We start from the raw sequence: 21,280 nt of genomic DNA, 5'->3' as shown, positions 1-21,280 counted from the left end.
TGACAAAATAAATTTCTCAAGCTAGAACAAGCTAGAAGAGAACTTTTACAAAACAACGGAATGTGGAAAAAAGGCTTAAATATGAGATGAAGATATTTGGAATACAAAGCTGATATTCACATATGCAATACATGTGTAGTTCGAAATAAAATACTAGTAAGTAAATTGTCGTACCTTAGTTCCAACTTCAGCAGATTGTAGAACAGCAATCCTAATGTTGTTTTCAATGAATACTGGCGAGTGAAGATTCACAGATTTTACGCCTATTTTGACGGAACATGAACTGCATAAAGAATTCGGCGATCCACTATCACAAGCAAGTACATTGAACGAGTGTTCCACTGGACAATCTAGATTGTTCGAAATATTGAATTATTAGCAACTTGCCCTCCTCACATCCATAAATTATGTGTCGTGTCTAGTAGACATTCTAGTAGATTCTAGTAGAATCACTCCATTAGGAATTTGTATGGGTTGGTACCAGCATCTCGGATTCGAGTTACATGCCCATCCAGGATGTGATGAATATGGATAAGTACTTGCCTTGAGCCTTGTTTGGAGCTGTAGTGTAAAAAATATCACAATATTTTTTAATTTAAATTTAATTGTAAAAGAATTTTTTTACCGAAAGTGAATCCCGATTTGCAAGTTAGTTCTCTCAAAGTCACAATTTCGCCAACCTCATTGATGTCAAAGTACCTGTTTCCTCCGGATATTCTGTAACTTATCTGCAAATCATGAAATACAACAATAATAGAAAAACAACACTGGATAAGTATTTTATTTTCAAAGGATTATCGGCAGGTTCTGAAAATCTTTGTTAATTATTTTAAGAAATTCGATTTTGAACAATCTCGCTTTCTGTAATTTCTGTACATTTATTAAACCACGTCAACGTTCCTTACTTTGACCTTGCTTGACTGAGAAATTTTAGACGTTACAGAATTAAATTTTGATGCAACACGTTTGGACAATTTTTTTACCTTTCCGTTTCTGCCTTCGTCGGGATCACTTGAATTTATTTTCAACACCATTGCTCCAATATTAGTGTTCACAGCAACCGATGCGGAATACTTTGAAGAATGAAACCTAAAAAATTGCCATAATAGGAGTTGAATAATTATCCTTATCATAGGTATATAATAATCACAAATAGTGTCACATTTATTAACTTAGTGTTAAAACGCGCTAGAGACCGCGCCGCTATTTGTTGTCTATTATATTATTTTAAAATTGTTTATTCTCCAGAATAATATAATTATTAGGTGTAGCAACGCAAGCAGTAGTTCTAAAATCAGCAAGAAATGCCAAGTAAAAAATCTAGTGAGCATAATGCAGACAAACTGTGTAAAGGTAATTCAGGCGAAAATAATCAATAGTTTTTAAAGCTAGTGAAAACTATCGCATACAAAATTACGTGAATACACGAGTACACTGGCGAAGGAAAGCCGCAAAGAATCCAAGTTGGTTATCAAGCAGCGACACTAAAGTTTCTAATATTACATTAATAAGATGTAAATTCGAGCACGTAGCTCTGAGGGCCGCGAGCAAAGATGCTCTAAAGATACAAAGTTAATCGACTGTGTTTATTTTTTGGTTATTTCTTTTAATTTAATGGAGAAACTTACATCGGTGGATTGTCATTTACGTCTTCCACTCTCACAGTGACAGTAGTATGTGTTGTCCACATGTCATCTGTAGATTCTACTTCTAGTGTGTGCCTGGAGAACAACGAAAATCTCAATATGTGACTGTTTTACCAAGTTTTTCGTAAAATTGACATATTCGTTGGAAATATGATGAAACATAGCATTTACTGATAACTTACGTTTCGGCATTTTCTCTGTCGAGTCTCTTTGCTAAAGTCACAATTCCGTTTTTATCGATATTAAAGTATCCATCAGAATTATCAACAAGACTGTACGTATGATTGGAAATAAAGTCGGCATCCGTCGAAGTAACCTATTAGGATATGGGAAAAATATTTGTTTATTTATAGTATTGGAACATATGATGAGCTATCTAGCCGTGTTGGTCCAGAAATATAAGATATAACCGTATATCGCAGGCGCTTATCGGTATCAGATCAGCAAGGTGCAACACTTTTTGTTTGTGGGCCTTATAACCAACTTCAGACATCTAGCCGGGACACACAAAATATTTAGTTTACCCATGTGGGGAAGGCGAGAGAAGAGAATGCGGCTATTGCTTAGCCTCGCAGTAATAAAGACATCGGACAAAACAACGAAACATTCAACACAGCGACAAGAGCAAAGAGTATTATGTATTTTTACCTACGTAAGTGGCTTTTTATACATAAACTGTCGGATTCGGATTTTATGCTCGGGGTGGAGAATTTTCGTGTTAACAAGGGCCACACTAAATAACTTAACGGGCGCGGTTGTGGCCCGTGGGATTCCCCTGGTTTAGATTGTATAAATTTACCAAACATGAAATATAAAATGAAATTGGCCTCACGAGTCATTCATTCCAGAACTGAATTGAAAGATCTTGGAGAAATCAATGAAAATTGCAAATATCAATTGTTGGCAACAAGGAAAGTGGAGTCGGAGTTTGGCACGTTTTCAACTAATTAGTAACCGGAGTCGTATTTTCAATTTTTCCGGACAAAGGCTTACGACAAAGTTTTTATAATCAAAATTTGATTTTCTCGCATTCCGGAGCTGGAATGAAAGTAGGAATCTATATTTTTACTACCCGGAGTCTGGAGTCGCATCCAATAATTTGCAACTCGGAGTTCACGCCGACTTCCCGAAGAATGATATCGGTACATATCTACATTTCCGCCTACTGCACATTTATATTGTTTTAAAGCTAACCTGTAACACATAATCTCCAATTTTTGCATCCTCCATTATAGAAGCGCTGAACAATCTTGTGAACTTTGGTGGATTATCATTCACATCATCGACAATAATATACACAACAATATCACGATGTAAAGGTATAAATCCCCCGTCAGTTGCACGAATAACCAATTTATAGCTAAATGAATATGAATGATTATAAAATAGAATAACATCAATGATATGATTTAATAAAATAACAATTATCTCCAAATATTAGAATTTAAAAAAATCGAAAATTTGACATAATTTTTCATGTAAAGTAAATTGTTATAACCCTGAGTGCGCCATGACATTAAAAATATAGTAAGGTCAAGTTTGCATTCAAAAAAAATCATTCTACTGCGCTTATCTTATGCGCTAGTCAAAGAAGATCTGTATGTGCAACTGCTTTTTTGAACATTTTGAATTTTTGCTTTTCATACAGTACTTACAGTTTTCAACTATTGTAAAATGCTTATGATCATGCTTTGAGCAATCTACATGAATATTACTTTTATAACTATAGGCACAATACCTCGATTTTATTTCCCGGTCCAACTTGACTTTATTTCTCAAAACACCACTAGAGAACGCAACTTTAAATTTTTCTGGACTTTCGCTTTGGTCGTTCACTATTGAATATGAAACCTTGCCATTCTCACCTGAACATAAAAATAAGTTTTCAAAAATTTTGGGTTCGAATCCCAGTGAATCCGAGAAATTAAAAATGAAATATAAATATCAAACCGTTATCAGGATCAGTGGCAGATAAAGATAATATTTTCCGTGTCTGGTCTTCTCTAACATGACCTATGTAAGAATCTTGATCGAAGGTTGGCGGATTGTCATTCACATCCTCAATCTAGTTTAAAATATACAGTGTGTTCAAGTTATCAATAAATAAAGCCATAGTAATGTAAAAAGGGAAATATTAGAATTCAAAATATTTAATAACTTTTGAATATTTAAAATAATTTTGATTCTTCTTAGGATTTTTCAATATCTACAAAATTAATGCATTTGTGGTATCCAATATTAAATTGAAGCAATAATTATCAAATTAAAAAGTTGTAAAATTTTAACATTAGAAATTAACGTTTTCCCTATTTTACCAGAACATTATTTTCCAGTTTAAATCAATTTTTGGTTAAAGCCATCGCGTTGAATGTAATCAATCTTTAATAATGATAAACATGTTAGTAAAATATTGTTCTAGATATATTGTTACAACCTTACCTCAATGATTATTTTTACATAGCTTGACAGCTGTGGCGAACCAGAATCTTTTACTTCAATCCACATTGTCAAAGTTGATGAGATTTCATGATCAATTTGACCGATTGTTTTTAGATTTCCCGTCGTTTGATCAATGGAAAACCAATCAAATCTGTCTCCTGCAACATACAAAAATAAATGTATTTCTTTACTTTTAACAAGATCAAAAATTAACGTTTTTGGATTAACTCCATTGAAATAAACTAGGAATAGCGAGTACCTGACGCCAGTCATATTCATAGTAATGCATAACTGGTTAAGAAGCAAACAATTGGAGAACAAATGAAGCTCGGTATATTTGACAAATTAAAAACGAAATCTGAATATTGTGAAATCACGGTCTCAAATCATATGCCCACCAAGGTCTAACGAATAGTACAAGCAATGCGGAATCCCCAAAAAGTTCCAGTACTTTCGAATATATTCAATTAGCTATTTCCGTACAGAGGCTTGTTCCTAGCGAAAGGTAAATATTCAATTCATATAAAAAATTACAACTAAAACTCTCTAGCAAAACGATATAATAATGGAGATAGAATAACTTCACATCAGTGTCATATGGCATAACGTTGCGTATCTCTGTATTATTACCTTTCAAATAGAATTTCAGATTTCCTGCATCGCTTCGTGTTGACGATGCGTCAAAGTTTCCGATAAATCTATTTGGAGGCGTCGTTTCAAATAATCTTACTGGATTGTTAACGTCGTGAGTTATTGTTGGTGGACTCTTATTCGTAAGATAAACTAAGACGTCCATTGTGGTAGATTTTGATGGCGATCCATGATCGAAGGCATATATCTATGGAATTTTATTGTGCAGTTAGAGAAAAGTAGGAAACAAAATTTAAATGGTGGACTGAGCTAACCCAGAACATAGCATGAGTTCCGCTCCACATGCTTACTTCAGCCATTCCCCCACAATATATACCTACGCTAACTCAAAAACAGGTTGGCGTGTGTGTGGGACATGTGGGACAAGTAGAATACGTACAGAGAAATAAGACAAGTGTGCTAAAAAAGGGACATGTTTGGAAAAAAGTGGGGCAAGTGGCATACGACATTTTGGAGTAACCGTTTGTACGTGTGCACGTATTAAAGGAGTTGGCAAGATAAAAAGAGGTGACAACTAAGACCAGGAAACAAAAAAAATCAGGAAACAAATGATTAGGCATTATCGGGAAAATGTTTAATGTATCAACTTCTCTGACGGAAGACAAATTGGGTGTAAACGCACGAGAGCACGTATGTTTTAGATAATGATTATATCAACTTGAACTTTCTGCTGCTTGATAGTCAACAATACAGTAAAACAAGTTTTATTCATATATTTTGCCTTCATATTGTTATTAAAAGTTGCTAAAAAAAATTATGAGGGGAAGTCCTTAGCGTCACTTTTGCGTCCCGGCATCTTTGTATGATTCGCGTGGTCGATAGACGACGTATTTTTTACCTTTAGTGTGTGAGAGGACGTTAATGAATTTGTTGCTTCAATTTGTCCAGTATTCTGATCAATTTTAAAGAATGAATTCCCATCCATGCTGTATCGTATTCTTCCATTTTCACCACTGTCTGGGTCAAATGCTTCAGCAACAAAAATAGTTCCAACTAAAACAAAAATAATTTCATAAATTTTACTCAACATTCTGTCGCTAAAATAAACGTAATTGACGGGGAAAAACGGAAAAAATTGCGAAATACTTACAAGAAAGGTGTGTAGGAATTGGTGAACTGAAATCAATTTCATTATTTTGTATGTTACGCGAGTATTATAAATAAACAGTAAGGAAGTTGCTTTCAAAAATTTCGTTATATATTTTGTGATTCGAGAGTATCGCTGCACATGAGCACAATTCGTCTGATCAGATGAAACGTTACAGAAATACATTTGTGTTAGTGTTCAGCAAGAATTTTGAATCACAAAGAATAGTCGTCTTTATTCTTGCTACAGCATTCAGTAATATATTAATTTCATTTATCATTATTTTCATTTCTAACGCTATAGCATACTTGAATTCTTTTGATTGACGTAGACGTTCTTCTGTTGATTTGTAAACGAAGGTGAATTATCATTTATATCAGATAACTCGATCAACAAATTCACTGATACTGAGTGTTGGGTTCCAGCAAAATCTGAAATATAATATTTTAATCATTATATAAAATGAATATGAAATACGAGTACTTGATATTTGTGGAAATATTTTAGTATTAACGTTCCTGGTTTACAACACGTTAGAATTTTAAAATTAAAAATCTGAATGTATGTGGATCATATCACATATTGCGAGCCAAGAACAATAAAATTTTTAAAATAAATTTTAATTATATGTCTAACGTGGGTAAGATTTCGTAAAATATTGTCGCAATAAATAAGAAAAAAAACAAAATATCGATTATTATTCGAATTCGTATTGTTTTGATTCCAAAATAGTTTCGATAAAATTTCTACACGTAAACTCCAAATTTTACCTCTGCCATCGATTGCCAGTATCGTAATATTATACGAATGCATAGTCTCTCTGTCAAGAGTATCTCGTGTAAATATTTCTCCTGTGGTTGGATCAATATAAAATGGATAAACTTCACTATCTCCATCCAGTTTATACCTAAATGAAATCATAAAATTGTAGGTTTATTATGATATTTTATATGCAGCATTTTTTAAGGATTCACTGAAGATGAGTTGTGTTATTTGATAGACAATGTAGTACAGTATACCGGTATATATATATTAAGATAAGAAATAAGTGAAAATAAAATAATATCTCCTAACATGTTGTTAGATATCGGCGGCTATTTGTACACGGCCATGTTCAAAGCAAAAGTTGAAAATGAGAAAGTTTATGAAAAAAATTACCGACGTGTATGTCGGAATGGTCATTTCGCGTCGGGGATTGGATATGAATTTATTGTAAATCGAGTATTAAGCAATACATGTGGAAAATTGTATTCCATAGATCGTAATTAATCAATGTATGACACTACCTTTGGCGGTATGTAGAAAGGCTCTTACCACGCAAGTAATGCTCAAAAATATGGTCACGATGGTGAAATTGTGGCGCAATTTAACGATATAATCAAAATTGGAGAAAACTTGAAAAATAGGTTTTGGAAGACCCTTCAATTTTAACCACTGCAAATTTGAAATTTGAAATGACAAGTGATTTTTTTTTCTCGGGGAGACATTTGCTGAAAGCCATGTCACGGTACTCACTCAGAAATCGAAGAGATCACTGAGTGATGATGTAACGGGTAACCATTAAGGGCTACAGAGACTATGATTGATTATGGAATTGTGTATTAGTAGTCAGTCAGTCAATCGTTTATTTGTCATCACAGAAAACAAGTGCACAGAAATAATGCAGAAAATAAATATCTAATTATCGTTATTTGTATGGCAGGAGTCGCGACGGATCTCGTGGGGTCTTCAAACAGCGACATCAGTAACGCCGTTAAAGGTTTAATGTAAAAGTAACTGCATATTATGCTAATTACAACTATTATATTGACTGTGCAAAAGTCGTCACGGTAAACATATATTGAGAATAACACAGAAATTATAGAAAAAAATCCTAGCGGAGGCAATTTTGTTGGAATGTGTAATAAAATAAGTAATAGGGATTATAGAAGCATTCCAGCTTACAGAAAAGGTAAAGTAGGAGAAATGTATACCGATTGACGCGGGACTTAAAACATCTCATGAATCAGGAAGACAGCTATAAAGTAGATAATCTCGCATAAATTTTCGGAAAGAACATTGGGCATAAACTTAACAACAATTCAGCAAATATCTCCACTTCGTTGCTATTAACATTATACATACATAATAGCAGAGGCGTCGTCATCTCGAGCTTTCACAGAATGAATTTTGCTTCCTGGTAGGACGTCTTCTGGTACAGCAACGTAATATTGTTTTTGTTCAAATTCTGGTACATTATCATTCTCATCATCAACAATAATTAAAATTGTAGCGCTGCCTTTAATTGGCGGAGATCCTGTTGAAATGACATATGGTAATATCACCTAGTAATTTATAGTATGTAATATTTTGCCTTTGAGAGTTTAATTTCAGCCCGCAACAATTTTAAGCTGCAAATAAATTCGTTACCTGGTAAAATTAACTTTCAACTAGCTGTTCGTTAGCAAATCAAGCGCCAACCAATGTTCACCCCTTTCCTCCTACTCTCATTTGCAAAAAGTTATTAAATTCACTTACCACTGTCTACAGCAGTTACAGTTACTTCAATTTGAGAGTACAATTCCCGATCAATAGCTTCTCTTAGAATCAAATTTGTAGTACCATCAGAATTATGGGATAAAATAAAAGCATCGGTATCAGGAACTGTCATTACATTGTTTTGAAAACGAACAATCCCGTTATTTCCAGCGTCTTGATCAATTGCTGAGAGCTGTGTCACAATGAAAATGATAAGGTGTTGTGTGATTTGATATTATTGAATAATATTTACAGTTAAAAAAGATACGAGGACACGGAAGCCAAATGAATACGTTTGTGTTAGTGTTAATCAATAATCTTAGATCCCATAGAATAGTCATCTTTTTCCTTGCTACAGCATCCTTGCGTTACATACATAGATACAGATGCGCCAGTGCGAAAGCATAGAGGAAAGATAAGTAGTTAGTGTTGACATTGTATTATTTGTACTATTTCGTTTTGTCTATTTCTGGCAACACTGCCTGTTAACTTCTTTCATTGTTATTGTTTTACGCTTCATTGATTTTTGTACCTGCTTGTTCTTGCTTCTGATGATTGCAGGATGGGTGCTGTGCAAGTTAATATATATCTATTCTGATCGTGTAATATGAGGTTGTATTATATGATAATAGTCGATTTAACAGTTAGTCTCGCATAATTGAGGGTAAATATAATTTTATTTTTTAGTAAATAGTTAAATACCTTGACCAGGGCGGCACCATTATTAGTATTTTCCCTGACGTGCACAACAGAATGCGCAGGTGTAACCACAGGTCCACAATCATTTTCGTCCAGGACATTGATGAAAACAGGAATCGCGCTACTAAGTGAGTTCGCTCCGCCGTCGACTGCTTCGACTTCGATTGAAATTTTATCCTGTTTTTCGTAATCCAAGAAATTGGCAAGAAAAATATTTCCTGAAATGGAGAAGATTGGATTAAACATTTCATGCTGTATTTTATTCGTTCGCACCCTTATTCTGTGCTATTAAAAGACAATTTAGTCGTATTCAGCCAATACTGCAGTCTTACAGTATTCAGCTAATACTACGGTGTCCATTTTAAGAAAACATGCCATATTCTGCAATATATATTATTAACGATTAAATATCATACAAAATTAGGTTTAAATTGTAATCAATAGCAACGAATCATACTCAATCCATAGAGCGTTCGATGAGTTCGCTACCTTTTATATTAATATAGAGCAAACACATAAATAACTTTTGCGGCTGATTATGTCCCTAACTGAGACGTTGCATAGAAATAAGTCTGGTAATTTATATCTATTTTAAAAATAAATGCATTAGAAATACTGTTTTTCGTGTAAAATTGTTAGCTAATTTTTGTTATTTCACTCATAATTTATCTAAATATGGGAAATCACAACAAATATAAAACGCGAAGAAAAATCAATGTCAACTAAAGCTAATTAATTTGACTAATTGAATTATTTATTTTAGTTTAGAATCAACTTTTAAATTTCATAACATTCTATCACCTGTAAATCTATCGATGTAAAAGTACGTTGAATTGGTCGATGGCACAATATTGTATTGAACTTCTCCTTCAAAACCTGCGTCCAAATCATCAGCATGGACGTTTGTTATGAAAGATCCCAACGGAGAATTTTCGGACAAACTTTTTGAATATGTAGTTTTGACAAATTTCGGACTATGTTCGTTTATATTCATAATTCGAATCATAACATTTGTAACAGATGACAGGTCAGGATCACCTAAAATACAAAGTTTTTTATGATTATATATTCTATCAAAAAAAAGCAATGAACACAAATGTTGGTGCCGGTACGGTAGTGCTGAAAACATCGGCGGACAAGCAATACGGAGATGGTCGGATGATCAGTGTAAAATGAGAACGCTTCCATTTGTTCCCACTTCGTGTTCGAAAACGTGTTATTTTTTCCTATTTTATACACTAAGTTTAAAGCAACCCAAATTTGAAGAAAAAAAAATTTGCAAGATCTTGCGACGCTAGGATATGCTCAAATACTAAACGACATGTAGTTCTTTTATGGTCGCGAAATTAATCACTAATATAAAACAATCATTGTCACATAACATTTATTTTTCCAGAAATCACTTCAAAGTGAGATAGCTGTGACGTAGATTTACTTGAGCAAATTAGATTCTGCCGAGTTTTTACCCTATACAATTACTATTGAGCAGTACCTTAATACTAAATATAAAATAAGCGATGAAAATTTGCGAAAAAAAAAATTAGAAACTTTCAAGATTATGTTGAAAAAACAACAAGCGGCCCAAGAGTATTTTCAGGATCATGTTTGGAGTCGCGACCCATAAGTTGAGGAACATTGCTTCAATGCAAAATACACGAAATGACACAATCAGTGTATTATGCATTACTGTATTACATATGGGGATTATTACACCATAAATCACAACAGCGTTTAATATGGATCAAGAATTAAAAGATAAACTGCTAATTTAGAACCTTATGTTAATCTGAGTTCTAGCTTGTCTGAAATAACTAATAATTTGAAGCTGTGTTTGAAAGGTAATATGAATTATTCAAAAAACATGTGAAATTGAAGCAGAAATATTTCGGATTTTAGAAAGTAATATTCATTTTGCTCAAATTTTGAAATCATAGAAATAGCATGCGAGACCAAGACTGGAGAGTAGAGCTATTTACCTTCATCATATGCAGCAAGTGTAAGATTGTATCGAGTTGTTGTTTCAAAATCTAATTTTGATACATCTTTCACGATGATATTCTGAGATCTCGAATCAATTTCAAATATTCCGTCATCCGGAGTTGTTTGTACCAAAGCAATTTTATTTTTATCAATAATTCCCGTGTCCAAATCAATGATGTCAACTTTTAAAACTATGTTTCCGTTTTCAGCATTTTCTTTCAATGAACTGAAAATATTGGACGCAATATGAAGTTGATACGACTCTAATTAAAATTGAGTCAGATGTTTTTGATGCGACTACACTAAAGCCGTTTTTAATTCCAGCATGGCTGGGGTAATTGGTTGCTTGGGTAAATTCTCAAATTTTAGGAAAGCTCAAATCAGGTTAAATGACAGAAAATTGAAGGAAAATCAAACTTGACTTACGTAAATTGTTCTAAGAAGGACAATGAACCTGGACTTATTCCAGGTCGCTTTTGCTGATGATAAGTGTAGGAAATTTGACTTTTAACCTAAGTTTCGAAATCAACAAGTTTCGACCAAACTCAAAATGAATCAATAATTTGTGCGGACTATGTTGAACGGTAAGAATACCGCCGATTCTAAATGTTTCCGGATACTTTTTCGGAGCAACAACGTAAAAATGTAAATAATCATGGAATTTCAGACTCACATTTCTTTTGGTAGCATTAACATAGGTGGATTATCATTTTCATCGTATACATTCACAACAACAGTTTTGAAAGAGAATTGTTGCTCGGCTCCTTCTGCGTACTTGTTCCATGCTATAATTTTTAAAGTATAGGATTCTTGTTCTTCGCGGTCGAGAGCAGAAATAGTTCGTAATTTTCCAGTATCACTATCTATTCTGAATTTGTGATTAGGATCCCCACTGATAATGCTGTAGTAAATTTCTGCATTCAATCCTAAATAAAGATCGGAGCAATTGATTACTCAAAATCGTTAGAAAAAATTCCCAACTTCGCTTAGTTCATGTTGCAAACATTGTAATATATTTATTTAAACTTAACATGGATTGGGCATGAATTGTAAAAAAAGAGAAATACGATAGCAAAAGGGGATGGGCAATGTGGGCCTCATGCTCTTGCAAAAAGTTATGAAAATTTCTCTAAATACATACAAAATTCATTTTTATATATACAAAATGTATATTTGATTTATTTGAAAAACGTTACTATTGGAGAGCTGTAATTCGGTCGTGTAGGGTTCTGGTCGAACAGGAAAAGCCTTAGATCAGTAGGCGAGACTTCGTTCAGGTTTGTAGACCTCGTTCAGAGTGTAGAAGGAGGTTGCGCAGTGCGTTTTAGTGAGTTTTCCTGCATTTTTGATCTATTTTGGTGGTCTTTAGTGAATTTATGTATGTCTTAGTGAGATTTAGCATCCTTTATTCCTGCCCAAGACAAATATTGTTCATTTGGTAAGTTATTCGATAACTTGGCAATTTTCTCCCTATGGATATTTTAGTCATTCTTGAATAATATTCTCACCGATGTCATTATCTGTTGCTTTCACTGTGGTAACGTAAGATCCAACTATCGCATTTTCTGATAAACTAACAATTTCGTTTGTATCAGATGAATCAAATATGGGTGGATTGTCGTTGACGTCACTCACAAATATAAAAACTCTGATGTCTGAGAACAAACCTAAAACATAAAAAGGTAATTATAGTCATAGCTGGCAGTGTATACAATGTATCCAATTTAATATTTTGGTGTGTGTGCAATTTTTTCCCACACTTGCCCCATTTTTAGCACGTTTGTATCGCTTTTCGCACATTTGTCCCATTGATCTAGTTGGGATAGATATATATTATGGGCAAATGCTTGGAATAATCATATAAGATGCAATCCATGCTATCTTTTGGGTTGGGATAAATAACACTTTGGTAGAATTTCAGAGTATTCATATGAAGTGGAATGCTATATTCTGGATAAGAACAGGTATAATACCGGTAGAAAGTTGGAGAATACATATTATGTGTCGTCATTCACGATATGCTCTGGGTTAAAATAGATACAATATTTTGACTGCTGGAGTTCAGGGTATACATATGAAGTGATATTTATATAATTGAGACAAGTGAAAAAAATTTGCCACGTCATTTTTGAGGTAATTAATATATATCGATTGTCAGTAATTAAAAGTGGAAATTTAAGCAAGCACCGTTTCTGAACCAACTCTAAAATTCGATATAGTAACATTTTTATTTTACCGGTTTCATCAATAGCTTTAATATGTAAGATATAAAAATCTTCGTATTCTCTGTTCAGTATTTCTGGATTTCCTTCAAACGTGATTATTCCATATAATTGTTGTACTCGGAACATGCCAGAATATGAATCTAACAAACATAAACGCTCATTAAGCAAATGTATTCGAAGAAAAATTATTTGTGTATGTTCGAATATTATGATCACTTTACTTTAGTGAAGTTATTTTTATTTTTTGAACCCTTTATCACATTCTTTTTAAATAAAATATAGGAAAATCAATATTTATATTGATGATAAATTTATCTTATATTATCCAATGGCTTTATGAATGGGTTGAACAAGACGCAGGAAATTAAAATTCAGTTTTAATATTTCAATTCAATAGCTGAAAAAAAAACAGATCCGAGCTTTTATCACTTATGAAATCTGCGGTTAATATTTTGAATAATGCCATGCCATGAAGATTTACACCCTATTTTTGTCGAATCTATTTCACGGATATATACAATATGTATTTGGGTGCATTTTTAAAACCTAATATCATGAAATTGCTTACCATTTATTAAAGAATAAGTAACTCGTGAAGTTAAATCTTCATCTATAGCAGACACTCTGCCGACGTAAGTACCAGAAGGATTGTTTTCAGCGAGATCGAAACAAACCGTGGATTCGTTGAACTTTGGCGGACTGTCACTGACGTCATCGACCTCAATGATGAGTTCGGTTGATGAACGATGAATGCCGTCAGATGCGATCACTGTGAGAAAATAAAGACAGGTAATATAAGTTTATGAAAATTAATGTCATTTTATTATTATTCTATTTTATATGCAACGCTGTTTCGCGCATTTCGCTCGGAACAAGGCCGTGTTCAAGCAGCTAGCGATATATAGGCATATAGGTTAGAAGCTAATACTTTTGGGGGGATCGGAATCTTTTCGGTTTGGCATTTCCCCACCCAATTTATTACACTCTGGGTGAGATGGAGGCATGGAACTTGAACCTCAGATGAGAATTCATTATTATATTTTAGGTAAAATTTAGAGTTTGTTCTTCAATACTCAAGAAACAAGATTTCTTCAATTTTGTTCAATTAAATTTGTATTGTATTTTTATGATTTTGATATCAGTATAAGCTTGTTGAAAATTGGAATGTTTATATATATATTGAATATCGGCGCTCCAAACAGTGATAAAGTATCTTTTTATCATCCAATTATTCATTTGAAGTAATATGAATTTAATTAAATAATGAGTAATGAATTCTTATTTAAATCAAAGTTTTTGTTAAATATTGGTATTGGTGATGAGCAACCCTGTCTGAAATGACTGGGATATTTTCACCTATGAGTGAAATAACCTTGAACTAGAGATGATAGATACAATGGTACAGTCAGGACCAATAGAATAAATGCTCAATCAATGAATTTCGTGCGTCGAATTCTAAACTAAATAAAGAACACATCAAATAAGAAATGCCATTAACAGTCGATTTTAAAAACTGTTTATTGCGGAAGTCAAATTATCATGAGCCAAGCGCCGACGGTCCGCACACAATTGTCATTAAAGAAAGTTCCAATTATTCACCTTGTAACTCATACAACGGAACTCTCTCTTTGTCTAATCCATTTGGTCCAACTGAAATCTCTGCCGTTTTAGGATTGATCACAAAATCTGTTTCAGTTTGGTCAGATTTTGTTTGTAAAGAATAAATAACTTCATTGTTGACGTCACCATCTGTAGCAGTTATTTTAGTAACTTCTGTTCCTGGTGCAAGCGATTCTAAAATCTCTAGTCGCTGGGTGGCGCTATCGAATATGGGCGCATGGTCATTCTCATCTGTAATTTTGATGGTGATCTGAAAAACATAAATATAAGAAACATGGTACTGAAAGTATTTTGTACATTTGTTTTAATGTTTCGAAGATAAAAAAAATATTTTTTGAAATTGTTAAGCTATTTTGGTCACATTATGCATTTTTTTGCAATCCAATTGACCTGAAACTGCTTCAAGTTTAATAATGCATTTTTCCCGGGCATAATTCTTTATTGTCCCGGTAGTTCTTGGCATTCCAGTGATTGCCCATAACTTCTCTTCAAGATGAGTTTCCATTCATTTTTGAATGAGTGCATACGCGAGAGTTCTTTGGCACTCAAATAAGTCACTCTTTTTGAATTCCTCTAAAACTGCTAGCGCAAAACTGCTTTATTTTTATTTAAATTGCAATTAAAACAAGTAGACGCTCTATAAAAATGCTATCAATCATTTGCATAAACAAGACAACAGCGATGTTAGCTCAGATTTTTATCTCGTCTATTGTTTGAAAGATTCGCCATTATGCTTTATTTACGCAATGTTTAAATATAAACCGCATATGTGACAGACCTGACAGTGCAGAATAGCTGCATATTACACGTTATCGCAGATTTAAAAACCTCGATGTTATGCAAAGTAAATGAATTTTAGATAATTTGAACTGAAAATTAATTACATGACGGAGTCATATAGAATATTTAAATATGGCCATCTTTTTCAACCAACGAGTATTATATAAAACTGTTACAACTCATAAGTTTCGCGGAATGTTTTTTACTTTTATGATTCGAAAGACACGTTTTTTGTATAATTTAATATTGAATTGTACAATATTATATCCGAGTTAAAACGGGCTTACTTTATGAGGGCCGAACTTAACGCAAAGGCGAAAATGAAAATGCCCGGCCCTAAAGTAGTAAAATTAGAAATTTGAAATTCTCAATTATAGGGTCAACTATTGAAATAGCGTTCAGTATCAAATACAAAATATGCGATGTGTTTTGTTACTGACTTGCAAACCTAACCCGTCTTACAACTCAGATCCAAGTATCAACTTCCGGGCTTTACTAATTTATCACATTACATGGTTGAGATTTTATCACTTCTATATTAAGACGGGTTGTCAGTAAATGCAGAAGTTACAGATATGAATTATAATAGTAATTAATAAGTTTCCATTACCACGCTACAACAAAGGCAATTAGATACAAAAAAAATGCATCAAAATTGTCGAGTTCCACTTAAAAATATTGTATTAAATCTTTCTATTTCAACTGTGTATTTATGAAAGTATTCCGTATTTCCAATCGTTTCCATTTTTTCTAGCTCCAAATTTAATGCACGCAAATAAGTACATCCATTTCTAGGAAAGAACTTGTGACCTTTCCTTAAGTTAAGATGACAAAATTTACAAAAATGTAACATGCAGTTATACCATAATGTGATAAATTAACATCTGATGTTTATCTGCGTTCTTGTGGTGCTTGCGGCTTCCATTGTGTGGTTGGATGAAGGTTAATGAAAAACCCATCATAGAGAAGGGAATTTTACATTTTTATATTTGCATGATTAGGATACATTTTATATCGTATTTAAGTTGTTTTTATCCTTTGGAATCATAACCATTTTTGCAACATTTATTTCTGAACTATGTCAAAGAATCGTGATTTCTTAACACTAAGACAAACGATAATTCTGATTATTTGCTTTAATTTTCTAAATAAATTATCGGAATTTTTATAAATATGTAGCATTTTCCGTTTTTTTCCTTCAACTATACCAAGGAGAAATAAAAAGTCTTTACCAACTAAATTGGACATTTTATCATGGCATAGTCATAAGCAATAAGAAAACCACGATTTGATTATAATGATTGACAGTGGATCTACAATTGGAAGTATACGTTTTTGATTGACAGTTTCAATCGAAAACCCCGCTTCTTTCATACAAATGATAAATGGTGGTTAGCAATATTTACAGAAGCGCCAGGTTCGAGTTTCCCACTAGTCTTTTACGTATATAAACAATGGTCCAAAAAGAATAATGTTATTCTTTTCGCCTTCAAAATCTCCAAAACAAAGAAAAACTAAATGTTTGATTCGAGAAGCGTAGTTGGAGTAGACGCAAGCCTGATTTGAAGTGGTTGATGGCACTTGTAACAACGCTCGGTAGAGTCGATTTCTATTTGCAAACGAGCAGGTGATTGGGAATCGCCTATTGTAAACTTCCATGGTTTTGTAAGGCTATCCTAGTCACGATACTGAATCGTCGTGACCAAGGATAAGCTACATCGTACAATAGCAACCGGGTATTGTAAATATTCAAATACGCTTTATCAAGGGTGTCACTGCGACTGAAATTCTCGCTAGTGTAATGCTTGAATAATGTTGATTCTACTATAAACTGTGTTTGAACAGTTTGATCTATGCTCGGCCCAAAAGTAATATATACAAGATTGAGTAATTCCACTATGAGACTTTTTTCGCGAGACTTGTGCGCGGTGCGATAGATGTTGAGGGCAAAATCCAATTTTAATTAGAAATTGGCGACGAACGTTGTGGATTAGAAACATTTCGTAACAGATAACAGATTTCACAAGTAGTTTAACACACTTAATGATCATTAAATAGCAAAACACTGTTCTCAACCCTTTTCAATTCATCATAAATTTTGCGCGTCTTTAGTCATGTATTTTATTTGAAGTGTGTTTTGGACATCGCTTTGACTGCAGTTCGTACATTACTGATACAGTCTCGTTATCAAAAATGATAATGATATAAAATACCATAGAATATACATTGGGTTTATTGATGATCTGCTAGTTGCAGGATGCTTTTTAAGCTTCTATATATGATTAGTAGAGCCTTTGGGGCGTTTTCAAGGGTCGCAGCAAAAATACCCATTGAAAGACTTGCTTTTTAATTAGGCTCGAAAAAATTAGTCTTGTAAAAATGTAAATATAATTACAAATAGTGAGTACCATGAAGATGAGCTGAGGGTCATAGAACATATATTGAAAAGTTATCTCGCGATCATGGTTTAAAAATGAAAAGATACCAACAAAAATGATATTAGGAGAATTTGATTTGTCGCCATCGTACATCTATAACAGTAAACAAAACAATAAAGCAAAAAGATAAATGGACCCATCGGTGGCCCTTGGCTAACACCAACTAATGCTTGACCAAAACTAACAGGAAGGCAACACCCCGAATGTCTGAAATATGTGCCAGGCGTTAATACTGGCGATTAAGATGTCTAGGGCGATAAGGCGAATGGTAGAAGATGACACGGAGGGACGGAATAGTAATAATGGTGACGGATTTTCCCGCTGGCGAAGCGAATAACCAAAATTGTCCTAAAATTGGGTTCCAACTCTTTTGTCATTTTCATAAAGAAACAATATTGAAAGAAATTCAAGACTTTTCTAGATATGATATGAATTTGAAGAAATACGAAGTTCTTTCTTGTACGTATGGAGTGGAGACGTGCGTGTAAAGCATCGCTATGAAATGCTTATCTACAAGCGATCTCACATTTCAGTGATTCTCTTACAAAGCTCACCAATCCCTATTGCACATTAATTAACGACCGTATAGTCATGGTATCGTATGCCAGAAATCGTTAGTTCTAATATTTGGCCGTTATGTAGTAAAATAGTCCATAGCTCCACAGAGATTCGACGAATCCGAGTAATAGGTCCAGGACTCGAATCGAATCCTCCGAGTCCGTGACGTCACAATATAAAAGTAGAAAAACACGTTTTTGACCATACTACAGCATCGCGCGCTCACAAACATACGTCGTAGCTCATATTTTTCTCTAATGGTTCCGCAGATAGCTGTTGAATCAATTTAAAAATATATTTTTCATCTTTTTTGGCGGCCATAATACAAACTTAAACGTGGGTCAATGTGCGTCTTGGCTGTGAACTGGATTTCCAGCCCACCACCCTGCGTCAATTCTGGAAGGCTATTTAGAAATTCTCATATGTCAATATGAAAAATAAAAAGCTTCTGACCACAATGCTTTCCCATAATTTCAGATATTTCTAGCCTTTACTATGTCGCGTGCGCAAATGGTAGAGAGATGCCACTCGTCGTCAATACAAGGCTTGCAATTTAGTAGTTCATGTAAACGTTCTAAAACAATGCTTTCCCATAATTCCAGATATTTCTAGCCCTAAATTTACTATGTCGCGTGCGCAAATGGTAGAGAGATGCCACTCGTCGTCAATACAATGCTTGTAATTTAGTAGTTCATGTAAACGTTCTAAAACGCTCCATGCTTTCCATTGCTCCTTTTTTAGAGAAAGGATTGCACGTAATAAACTCGATTTAAAAGAGGTATCGATGAGATTCTCACATTGGGTTGATCCTGTTTCATAGGTTTCATATTCATTTATGCAAATGGAAAACTCAAAAATATTGCGCTAACACATATTTTATTGTGTACCACATGTATACCAAAAAGGATAGATAGTTTGGAGGTGACTGGCGCATCATTGTTATAAGCTTTTTTTATTAGGAATGTTTATATTACACACAAGTGATATTGTTACATATCTAACCTTGAATTTCAACTAGTTAAGGTATGTAGTGAGATTTATGAGGGAAAAAGTACAAACATAAGCATAAATTAGTAAACAGAATTGATTATAGGCTCGGTAAAAACGACGTGGACTCGATTTCGAGTCCAAAAAATGTCTGGATTCGACTCGAATCCGAGTCCGGATCCGAATCCCGCTCATCCCTAATAGCTCACTGACATGGAGTCCGCCATGGTTACTTTTTAAAGAACATTATTCTGAGCGAATGCGTATCGTATACAAATAGTTAATTCAAATTTGAGGAGGGTCGAAAAATACACAAATACAAGATACTTATATCAAAAATAACCCTTTAGGCAACAAATCCCATATTTATCCAATATTGACCGAAGATTTATTATGATTCTATGAATTTATATGGCCTGTGTTTGCGGTTCAATCCACCTGAGGCCTCCACATTGTTTTGATTATCAACATCTAATATCATAGCAGGTTTGTCGCTACCATGTAAATTTCTTACCGACTTGTAGCAAGAATTAATCCCGGATTTGCGTGATGTAGCGTCCTTCATTGTAACGCTTTATGTAACCGCCTTTTTTGAAAAATAAATTTTTCTAGGAAATCGTGAACAATATTAGATAGCACTCAAACATATCGGTCAGTGGTCGGCAAACTGTGGGCAGCGGCCCAATTGTGGGCCTTCGAGCATTTTCTAGTGGGCCTCCAATAAAATTCAATTACGGTAGTGATACACAAGTTCTATAAATCCAACATCACATATAATTTATTTTTCCAAATAGCTCTTTTTCATATATCGGACGATATTTATATAAACGATGACACATTACGTTCATTTCAACTAAACAAAATTGAATCGAGTTAATAACGTTGTTAAATTTAAAATTTTCGACAAAATTGTTGGAATTGTTGCCCTGAAACGTGTTTCAACTTCGATCTCGAAAAACGAAATACTTTTGTTAATTTTCACACGTCTTGAAACAAATTTATTACTAATGTAACACGACTCTCGACTTTGCGACCTCTAGCATACAATGTCACCCAAATACTTCTTTAAAATTCATAACTCGTTGAAAATGAAACAAGCTATTTTCAGCGATAAAAATGAAATTGAGTGTGCATAAACTGTGAGCTGAAACTTTCACCCAATAGTTACGAATTTTGCTTTGCAGATACATGAATTTGAAATGTTACATAACTTACAACAATAAACGATGTCGCGTCGTTTGACATACTTAGAAAAATATTGAAATGTTGCTCATGAACATCCTATTACTATTCAATTCGACTATTACATAGTACATTAAAATACTTTCTGAATAAGCCATTCGAATTTTATTTTAATAGACTTTACGATAATTATCTAAATTCAAAATTTACAAAAATGAAATAGCATGTCTTTCACTCTTGTAAAGGCACCATATGCTGTAAATATTTATGTTAGAATTAAAAACACACAATATGTTAGGTCCTCATATAACTCGTATTTATCAACTTTGAGCTGTACTTGGCAGTACATAATAAGTACAGGAAGAGAAAAAACGTTTACTTTGTTACGCTTAACTTGTTTTTTTTTTAAATATAGGAATTTCGCGATTCTTTTTTCTCTCGTTATTATTTGAGAATTAGTCACGCGATAGA

At 33.6% G+C, this 21,280-nt stretch overlaps 1 protein-coding gene across 2 annotated transcripts in view; it reads right to left on the bottom strand.

Annotated features, from left to right (window-relative positions):
* LOC120345474 (protocadherin Fat 4-like) overlaps window positions 1–21,280 on the bottom strand; it is a 53,741-nt gene that overhangs the window by 15,868 nt on the left and 16,593 nt on the right. For both annotated transcript variants that reach the window (XM_039414930.2, XM_039414932.2), the window contains exons 11-33: window positions 14,844–15,114; window positions 13,813–14,013; window positions 13,256–13,384; window positions 12,528–12,686; window positions 11,693–11,945; window positions 11,016–11,245; window positions 9,841–10,077; window positions 9,043–9,257; window positions 8,341–8,533; window positions 7,948–8,119; window positions 6,594–6,730; window positions 6,132–6,254; window positions 5,575–5,729; window positions 4,716–4,923; window positions 4,086–4,243; window positions 3,597–3,711; window positions 3,385–3,511; window positions 2,841–3,006; window positions 1,829–1,962; window positions 1,629–1,721; window positions 984–1,089; window positions 626–728; window positions 175–350 (exon numbers count right to left, since the gene is read on the bottom strand). In XM_039414930.2, coding sequence (XP_039270864.2) covers window positions 175–350; window positions 626–728; window positions 984–1,089; window positions 1,629–1,721; window positions 1,829–1,962; window positions 2,841–3,006; window positions 3,385–3,511; window positions 3,597–3,711; window positions 4,086–4,243; window positions 4,716–4,923; window positions 5,575–5,729; window positions 6,132–6,254; window positions 6,594–6,730; window positions 7,948–8,119; window positions 8,341–8,533; window positions 9,043–9,257; window positions 9,841–10,077; window positions 11,016–11,245; window positions 11,693–11,945; window positions 12,528–12,686; window positions 13,256–13,384; window positions 13,813–14,013; window positions 14,844–15,114 — 3,861 coding nt within the window. The remainder of the gene's footprint in view (window positions 1–174; window positions 351–625; window positions 729–983; window positions 1,090–1,628; window positions 1,722–1,828; window positions 1,963–2,840; window positions 3,007–3,384; window positions 3,512–3,596; window positions 3,712–4,085; window positions 4,244–4,715; window positions 4,924–5,574; window positions 5,730–6,131; window positions 6,255–6,593; window positions 6,731–7,947; window positions 8,120–8,340; window positions 8,534–9,042; window positions 9,258–9,840; window positions 10,078–11,015; window positions 11,246–11,692; window positions 11,946–12,527; window positions 12,687–13,255; window positions 13,385–13,812; window positions 14,014–14,843; window positions 15,115–21,280) is intronic.

The sequence above is a fragment of the Styela clava genome, chromosome 8 (genome assembly GCF_964204865.1).
Source record: "Styela clava chromosome 8, kaStyClav1.hap1.2, whole genome shotgun sequence".
NCBI lineage: Eukaryota > Metazoa > Chordata > Ascidiacea > Stolidobranchia > Styelidae > Styela > Styela clava.
Note: the sequence above shows the minus strand (reverse complement) of the source record. Positions and strands in the feature narration are given on the sequence as shown.